General features: G+C 32.7%; 1 protein-coding gene across 1 annotated transcript; it reads right to left on the bottom strand.

Annotated features, from left to right (window-relative positions):
- Positions 1-2,105: 2,105 nt before the first annotated feature.
- On the bottom strand, positions 2,106-8,567 carry LOC129894381 (uncharacterized). Its single transcript, XM_055970050.1, has 6 exons — positions 8,250-8,567; positions 6,915-7,141; positions 5,938-6,048; positions 3,846-4,001; positions 3,285-3,523; positions 2,106-2,611 (listed from the first exon to the last, which is right to left on the bottom strand). Exons 1-6 carry the CDS (start codon positions 8,507-8,509, stop codon positions 2,288-2,290), a joined length of 1,317 nt encoding a protein of 438 aa, XP_055826025.1. The 5' UTR covers positions 8,510-8,567; the 3' UTR covers positions 2,106-2,287.
- Between the last annotated feature and the right edge of the window lie 1,191 nt (positions 8,568-9,758).

A 9,758-nucleotide genomic window follows, 5' to 3' on the forward strand; every position in this document is an offset into this window, starting at 1 on the left:
AAAGACGAAACACATAGACGTGATATATCACTGGATTCTAGAAAAGATAAAAGAATAATCTATGCAAGTTAAAAAGATTTCTATAAATGAGAATCATACATTTATGCTGATCAAGGTGGTAACAAGAGGCAAGGTCAAATTGCGCAAAGAACTTGTTGGCATGCACTCAAACTAGAAGCTCAGTGTTATTTCCTTCCGGTGAATGGGTCTGGAGGGGGAGATTTGTGGGTTCAGACTCATTTTTAAAGTTAACAATTGCTTCAAGAGTTTTGCTGCAAGGTTGAAAAAATGGTGAGTCAAAAAACGTGGATTTGGCAGTTGAAAAATCTCAACAATCAAATCTCACAAAACTTTTCAACCAAGAAACCTACAAAACTTTGAATTTTGGTTTCTCATTGATGTCATCAAAGGGAACATATTTTTTCCTATAAAAGAAGCTCATTAGCTCATTTGTTAATCACACCAAAATAAAGGGAAAACATTAGAGAGAAAAGTGAGGTATATCATAGACTATAAAAAAAATAGTATTTGAAGGAAAAATAGAGTGTGAGCGATATTTTAGTAAGGTAAAAAATCAAAAGAGAGTTATTTCTTTTGAGCGTGTTGTGGTCACTTTGATTATTATACTCGTGACTACCCAATGTAAAAAAATTTATTATAGTGATATCAGTTGCTCTTCTTGGTACGTGATTTTTTCCTTATTTAAAAGGGTTTTCTGTAAAAAAAAATTGATGTCATTTTTCCCCATTTTATTTCCATTATTTTGACTATATATATTTTGTGTTTGTCTACGTTTTCCCAACAGTTAAAAGCTCTTGTGATTGTCCCATTAGGAAATTGAAGATGTATAAGCACATATTATATCAACACGGATGTATATTGTGTATTAGCTGCAAATTTAAAATGTAACTATATTTCGTAATTTTTTAAAATTATAGCATTGTATCGTAAATATAGTTCAAAAATTTGCCTCCTTGCATAATTTTTCCTAAAAATTTTCAAGAAACCTGTCCAAGTAAGTTCGATTGTTTTTTCAATAAGAAGAGTTCAAATTTATACAAGAATCTTACCTATTGTGAATTTGAGATTGTTCAGCTCAAATATGAAGTAAACTGTCGGCTAATCTTGGATGTGAAACTCATCCTTTCGACAGATATACAAAACCACAACTATTTACAAAGGAACCAAAAAAGAAAAAGAAAAAAACATAAGTAATCGTCGTCGCCAAACATCATATTATATTTATCTATGAATTTTTATAGTAGCAAATAGTTTAATTATTCAACTATAAATTTTAAGTCATCGCTATTTAAATATTGCATATTTTGTGACAAAACTTTGTTGTCACTAAATCATGAGTTTATTAGAGACAATTAAATGATCGTCACTAATTTCTTGTATTATTAGTGGACAAAAATTTCTTGTATTATTAGTGGACAAAAATTTAGGGGTCATTTGGTAGAGTGTAATAATAAAAAGAATGCATGCATTAATTCTGTGCATTAGTAATATCTTGATTGGTATACTTTGTTATACTCTATTGTGTATTAATAATACAATGGATTTCTAGAAATTTGTAATACAAGGAGATTCAATACACACATTAGTATGGTTAAAGACCTCACTATCCTTCAAAACTCCTTTTTACATATTTTCCACCTTAATTATGGAAAATATCTTTGTAAATAAATATCTTTATGCAATGCATGTTATTTTTTTCACCAAACTAAACAATGCATAATAAATAATCTATTTATAATTAATGCAAGTATAACTAATATAATCATTACTATTATACTCTATTTAGATTTATTTTTATACACCTATCAAACGACCCCTTAGGTCATTATTAAATTTCCTGGCTAAAATTTACAAACATTTAACTACAAATTATGATTTGTCACTATTGAAACAACAAAAACTTTTGTGCCGAGCATATTTTTTAATCCAAAATTTAATGAATTTTATGACAAATAGTGATTTGTCACAAATTGAGTATACATTAGCAACAAAATAATCTGTCACCGATAACTTGAAATTCGTTATTGTTGTTACTTAATAATGGCACAAATTATTTTTTAGTGGAAAACTTCAGTAGACAAAACTCTTGCTATGTAATTTTGTGTTTCATCACTTAAAGTAGGTATCTCATTTTATGGAACAAAAGTCAGCTAGATCCAGGATAACATCAGAACAGATAATACAACAGTGGACATTTGCAGCAAATCAATTCAACAGCTAAGTAACCTATGGAGTGATGTGAAACTACAAGTGCTAGTCCCTCAAATTACATGTGTTTGAGAACAAACATTCCAAAAGTAATGCCAAGAAATGTGGCAATAGAAATCCCAAATATGCCAGCAAGAATAGCAGGAACAACTAATGAGGCCCATCCCTTTGCAGTGGCCATTCCACAAGCTGTCGTAGGGCCTCCAACATTAGCATTGGATGCTAAAAGCAACATCTTTAGATCCATCCCAAATACCTTCCCTAACCCTAGTGTCACAATAAGATGTACACTTACTTGAACAACAGCAAACACAAAAATACTAGGTGTTGTATTGATGACATTCCGAATACTCCCGCTGGCACCCACAACAGCAAAGAAAATCTGTTTCACAATAAGTACAACAAAAGTTCAATAGACTTAGAAGAAGCAACTTGTCTTAAATGTAAAAAAGGATTTTGGAGGTTCTCAAAGATCTAAAATTGGAAGTGTGCAAGATATATGTGTCGAGGGAAATTTTATGAGCACAAAACAGAAATATTTAGTGTAGTCCCACACAACGGGGTTTGGGGAGGGTAGAGTGTACGCATACCTTACCTCTACCTTAGAGGTGAGGTAGAAAAGTTATTTCCGATAGATCCTCGACTCAAAACAAAAAACAGTCCAGAAAAAGACATAATGGAGTACAATAGATACTAGATAGTAACAAAAATAATAGACAGTAACAGAACAGTACTACAAACAAACTACACGAAATAATATATAGTAACAGAAATCGAAGAACAAGAAACTACATGAGTGGTATGCTAAATGCTTGCTTATGACCTAACACTTAAAGCAAAAGGAAGCTCAGTCATGTAACTTATGAACTCAGTAGTATACACAATTTTACCTGTCTAATTGTAAATGATAAGTGTCAGATATCTCAAACTGTAATTAGCAATGGTTCTTAAGAAACTTGCTCTTTTGTTTTTTACTTGATTGGTCACCTAAAATGTGACTCGAGATATGATTTTCAGATGGTTTAGAGAGTAGAAAACTGAGGCACTTCAATTACCTGCATCAAGACTATTGCAACTACATCACCAGCATTTGCGAGATTTCTAAAATACACAGGAAATAATGTAGCTAAAAGAACAACTATTGCTGTAATAGCAGGAAGATCACATCCTTGAGTTCCAAAAAAGCGACAAAGCCAAGTGCCAACTTTACAAATAGCAAATGAAACAGCAACTGCTGTTGCAATCTGCAGCACAGGTTCGTTGCTAGGGCGTAAATTCACAACCTGAGTAGCATCTGCAAAAATAATAGAACAGTAAACTAACTACTCGGCAATTGGACTTGCCTGATTTTTAAGGCAACTGAAACTTGCTTATGAAAGCAGATAATATCATAAGAGATAACCCAACTAATACAAGTATACAACCATGCCCATATCTTTATAAACTACGACTTCAAGTGATGGTGAATTACCAAGCATAGAATAAAAAATTCTTATCAGAACAAAGTTGATTATAAGAAGACAAACTAAGAAAAATATCAAAGGAAATGCACACAAACGTGGGAACAATAATTAAACATCTCATTATATCATTTTTATGCCCTAAATAATACTTACCACCACTTGATGCTGAAGCATCTGAAGGTATTTTGGAGGCCAATGAAAAAAGCGCAATAAAATATAATGCACAAATAACATTATCTGCAGCAACACCTGCTGCCATAACTGATGGAGACACACCAAGTGCCTCACAGATAGCAACATAATTAATGGCTGCAAAACCAGAGAGAGAACATTATTCGGATAATAACAAAGCAGCAAAAGTGCTTGTAATGAGGAATATGTGCTTTAGCTTTTGACATGCACAAAGGAGTGGAACTATCTGTGATGTAATTACGCTGAGAGACTAATAATCTTGCACAAACAAGAATTCCCACCCCCAACGGAAAGTGATTCCAATGCATTACATGTTGGAAAATTGTAATGTATTTATTAGAATGAAATGTTTGCCCAAGATTAAACAAGTCTTCTCTATTTAAATAGAGAATATAGGAATCAACAAGTTAATTAAACCAGCAAGTTATTAGTAAAAGAAAAGATAGCAAATGATAATAATTTAATTAACCAAAGGAGAAAGATCAAGAAGCAGAATATGTGAGGGGGAGTAAGAGAAAGGAAAAGGAATACTTTTGTTGGATTTTTTCCGATCTGATTTTACAAAGGAAAAGGGCTTATTTATAGGCCAATGAGAAACTCATCATAAGACAAGTGCCCATGACACTTGGACATTATATTATAGGACAAGTGTCCTTTCTTTCCGAATATCTCAAAGATTAAAAAAACTTTAAAATATCACTACAAATATTATATTTCACTAGTAATTCTATAAGTTAAATTTTATTGATTTAAATTTGGTTCATAGTCCAAAAGACACCAAATTTATTGCATTTTGTTTATACAAATCCAGCAAGTTATATTCTTCTTAGGTATAAAATCTTTAAAATAGTGGGGACTAGTGATATTTTAAAGTTTCTTTATCTTTGAGATATTTGGCAAGAAAGGACGCTTTTCCTATGATGGCCTTTTGCATGAAATATAATGTCCAAGTGTCATGGACACTTGTCTTATGATGAGTTTCTTATAGTAGAAATATTTATCTAATTTTCAGTATTATTTTTTGCTAAATAATAAGTTATATTATTATCGTGATTTTTCATTATTTCCAAACAATATATCTACATAAGATACATAAATTTATGTATGTGTGATTGTCTCAGTTATCTTGCATGCAACATCAAATATAAGCATAACATTTAGCATTATTCCTACACTAAATATAGAATTAGGAAGAACATTCTGAAGATGTCCAGCTTTGTTTCTAAAAATTAAAGGACTTCGTAATGATTATTTCCGTTTGCAAGAAAGTCCTTGATCAAAAATATCTTCTCAAATAGCTCACTTAAACATCAAACAGGAAATTCGGCAATGACAAGTCAAGGTGTAAAAATGTATCTTAATATTTCTTACTTTTTTTCAAACTAAACTGAATTTAAAGGGAACACTTGTACTGATTTCCTAAACTCCACCGGTGTAAGCTCTCTCACATTGCCGGTCCCAAATCTGGATAAAGGAGGAGGGTTGTCGAGGGTCAATCGGAAACAACCTATCTACCACATAAAGGTAGGGGTAAGACTGCCTACATCTTACTCTCCCCAAACTCCACTTGTGGAATTACACTGGATTTGTTATTGATGATGTACTTGTACTGATCTCCTAGTAAGTGCTTCTCATTACTTTTAGAAATTTACAGATTCTTCAAAAAGTTTGTTAAGAAATTTACAATTGGAATAGCAAACTACGAGTCCTTTCATTCTTGGTGATTCAAGTTCTCGGACTTCTGTCATTATATTACGGCATCAGAAATCATTCTTTGGTTACTATCCAAAATGACATGTACAAACAGTAGGAGAGTTCAGCCAGCTTAAGAATATCTAAACCAAATATTTCCATTGACCAAAAAGTACGCCACCAAAAATATTGAACCTGACACCCAAGTTTCCCTTTATTTAGTTCAACTGACCTAATTTTCATCTCTGAGATTGGGTTCCGATTAAATATACATTCATGACCAGAAAACAATGAAACATACAAGGAACATCTACCCTCCATGGAGCCCCAAACAAACAATATTTTTAGTTACACTACTTACTTCCACCAATGTAGCTGCCCATGAGGGCAGCAGCTATTTTCCAACTATCTTGACCAAGTGATCTCATAGGCACCATCAGATATGCCACTACGGTTCCAATAATCGTCCCGGCTGTCACATTGGAAGAAAAAATATGAAAACAACATAAAGGCTTTCACACACTACCTGAAAGTTGAAGTTAGTAGATTGCCCTGTACATACAACAAAAAGATGACACAAGCATTAATCTGTCAATTTGTGCCCAAACAGTGGCTAAATCTCACCATGTTACAGAAGTTATGGAACATCACCACTGAACTGTAAGTATTTATTCATGTTTAAAACCCAAGAATATCTTGATTTTAAAGTCAGACATGGAGCTTCTCAAAATAAGGTACACCTGAGACATTTTTATGAGTATTAGAAAAACATTTTTCATAAATCTAACTTAATATGGTATTTCAAAAAATTGAAGAGTTACATATGAGAAAAAATGATCAGAAATTTAGCTATTGCTTTAATGCTAAGCATGATACGTATGTAAGAAGAGCAGTTAATCTTTCTTTTCACTACCTCTCAATTTCTTTGTGCTCCCCTAAATCGCTCAACAGTCAATTCTTCATCAAAAAAGGTTCCCCTTTCGATGGTAATCAGTTCCCTTATAGTGTCACCTGTGGATATATGGATGTCTTTTTTCTCGACGTGCACTTTTGGTTTATGGCACTTTTTATTTATCAAGTTATTCGATGACCATATCTAATAAGCTTTCATTCTAAAATATTATATTTAGTGAAAATTCAAGCTCGTTTGCCAACATTTTAACAAATTAACGAAACTAAATCCTGAAACTACCAACGTTTAGTCCCATCAAATAGTGCCTTCACAACCAGAACTAAAAGAAACAACCACCTGCATTAGTTTCAGCAATTCAGTCAAAAGGATATAAAGCAATATTGGAGATAAGAGAAAAGAGCAGTACTTTTAGTAAGCAAAAGGACCTGATCCGAGCAAGAAAGCCAATAGTAGAGGACCGGTAGAGCGTATCACATGCCGCAAATTTGCTCTGAACAACAGTAGCGGGATTGTCAATGGCAGCAAGTATTTCAACACAACTGAATATGCTGGCGCTTCATAAGGAACAATGCCCATATTACTTGCAGTCAGCCCCACCAATGTGCTAATCAATGCAGCACTAACCATACTCCCAATTTTAGTCTTCTCTGACCTTCAGAGTTCATTTCATTCTCATACTTCAGATGTCAAACCAACATATGTTCTTTGGACAACAACAGCATGCCCATTGTAGTCCCACAAAGTGGGGTATGGGAGGGTAAAGCGTACGCAGACCTTACCACTACCTTAGAGGTAGAGAGATTATTTCTGATAGAACCTCACCTCAAGCTAAAAAATAGTCCAAAGCAATATACAGAAAGAAATAACTAAAATGAAGAAAGCCGCGTCAAAATACTATTGACAACCTGATAAATCGTCCTAACAGTAATAGTAACCACTGTTTAAAAGAAACCACATATAATAACCAAACTCAAAGGATAAGCAACTACAAGAGTAATATTATGACTATTAGTATGTTTAATAGTATAAAAGAAAAAGCAAAACAACGCTCAACTATCTAACTAACCTCCTCCCCTAATTTGTGACTTTCACAACCTCCTATCTAACGTATTTCTTTTGAGCTCCACATAAATGTTTACTAAGCGAGATTGACACAAACAAAAAAGGGGAAATGGAAGATGTTTGTTGAAACAATTCAAACAGTTAGCTAGATGATATGGTTATACAATTCAAACCAAGGGTGAATCTAGAGACCCGCTTATGAGTTCACGTGAACCCTGTAGCTTTTGTTCTCACTCTACAAATATACTGAAAAATCCATAAGATATGCATAAATATTTGACTGTGAACCCAGTAGGTTTTGTTCTAACTCAAACATATATACCAAAAATCCATGAGATATGTACAGATATTTGACAGAGTACAGTCAGAGCGTTCGGCCATGACTGGATCCAAACATGTTTGGCCATAAAATTCCGGAATTCAACTTGAACTTGAATTCCAGAAATTTCAAGAATTTGAAAAACAACAAAAATGTATTTTCACTTTTTTCACTCCAACTTACTCACGGAAATTCAAAAACAACACCAATTTGTATACATGGCCGAACAGAAACATTTTCAAATATCATTTTTCACTTTGAAAACAGAAACTACGTTTTAAAGTTCCAATATAATTATCACCAATTGGGGTTGTTGAGGTGTTATACAATTAAGAATGTGAGAGGATTGAAGAAGACAAGTTATAGTATGAATATTTACCAGAGACCAAAAGCGCCAGTTGCGAAAAGAGACATCCATATACCCCATTGATCATCCGGAGACACAATAGGGGAGAAATTCAAACAAGATTTTACAATTATACAACAATTATCATTCCCTTTACGGCTGAAGAATTGAGTATGGAGGGATTTAGGAGCAGGCCAACAAGTAGAAAGGGTTTGATTACTAAATGTTCTTTTTGGTACATTCAGAGACGGCAATGGGGCACCAGCCTGCAATTGCACTAACGCAAATGCCATTTTCAACTTGGATTCCCCCACCACCTCCTTATAGATAATGAACTCTTTTTATTTTTATGGAAAAATTACATATCTCCCCTACTTTCTATTATTTCTTATTATTTTAAAATATTTTAAAATTTTCTTTTTAATTCAAAATCTAATTTCATCCCATACATTGCTTCTCTCCTCCAAACCCACTTTTCCTCTTTCTTTTTCCACTTCACCAATTTTTTTATATTTTCACTTCCATAGCCACAATCTTAACGATTAATTATAAATTTGAAATTCAAATTAGTTTTCTCTTCAATCAATCTATATCAACTTGCTCAGTAGGTAGTTTTTCATTTTCTTCAACTTTTCGTTCTTTTTTGTTTGTTTGTTTGGGCATATTCAAAGTCCAGACATATATGGATGATGCCTCTTTTTTTAGAATTGGTATTATCTAGTTAAACGTAATTAACATTGATCTTGATTATGATTCTAATGACGATGATTAGGCTGAAAACAGATCCAAACAAGTGCACGATTAATTACATCAATTAGTAATAGCGAATTTGATTGTTGATAAGGAGAAGTCGAAGAAGGATGTATCTTTTTTTAAATTTAATAGGAGAAAAAATCTCAAAAAGGGTAGAAAAGTTGAATCTGTAATTTTAAGAAAAAGCCCTTCTTTATCAAAGATTTTGATTTCTAATGTATCTAGTATTTTTTTAATTTTTGAATCATGCATAACCTGTATTTTTCAGCGTTATGATATACTACAACTTACAATGTAATGTACCGTGTTTAAATATAATTTTTGATACATAACCCTAAGTTTTTGAATCATAAATGTTCATGTATCATGTGTATAGTTCTGTACTAGATGCATACTTCTTCAAATTTAAGTAAAATTTGGTACTAGATACATTCAACTAATATTATTCTCAAGGTTAGGGTTATTTTTTTATGCATAACCCTAAGTCTGTCAATCATGAAATTCTATGTATTATGTGTATGGTTTTGTACTAGATACATAAATACTATAAAATTAAGTACAGGTTATTATCAGATACATTCAAGTAGTATCATTCACAAACATAAGATTAATACATAACCCTATATTTGTCAATCATAAAATTATATGGGCGAAACTCATCGGTGCCCCCCTAAAGTTGGCACCAACTTTCACTTAGACACCTAAATCAGGAGATGTTCATTTTAGATACCTCAAATAAGGGTCGAATGTGTCATCTTGACACTTTTTTGACAATCACCAAAATATATT

This window comes from Solanum dulcamara, chromosome 7 (assembly GCF_947179165.1).
Source record: "Solanum dulcamara chromosome 7, daSolDulc1.2, whole genome shotgun sequence".
In the NCBI taxonomy this organism is placed as follows: Eukaryota; Viridiplantae; Streptophyta; class Magnoliopsida; order Solanales; family Solanaceae; genus Solanum; species Solanum dulcamara.

Excerpts from the sequence above, each read along its gene's own strand:
- LOC129894381 (XM_055970050.1), bottom strand. The coding sequence starts at position 8,509 with ATGGCATTTGCGTTAGTGCAATTGCAGGCTGGTGCCCCATTGCCGTCT. Across the intron at positions 6,049-6,914 it reads GGCTTTCTTGCTCGGATCAG|CCGGGACGATTATTGGAACC; the intron begins GTCCTTTTGCTT and ends CCAATGTGACAG. Across the intron at positions 2,612-3,284 it reads TTGCAATAGTCTTGATGCAG|ATTTTCTTTGCTGTTGTGGG; the intron begins GTAATTGAAGTG and ends ATTGTGAAACAG.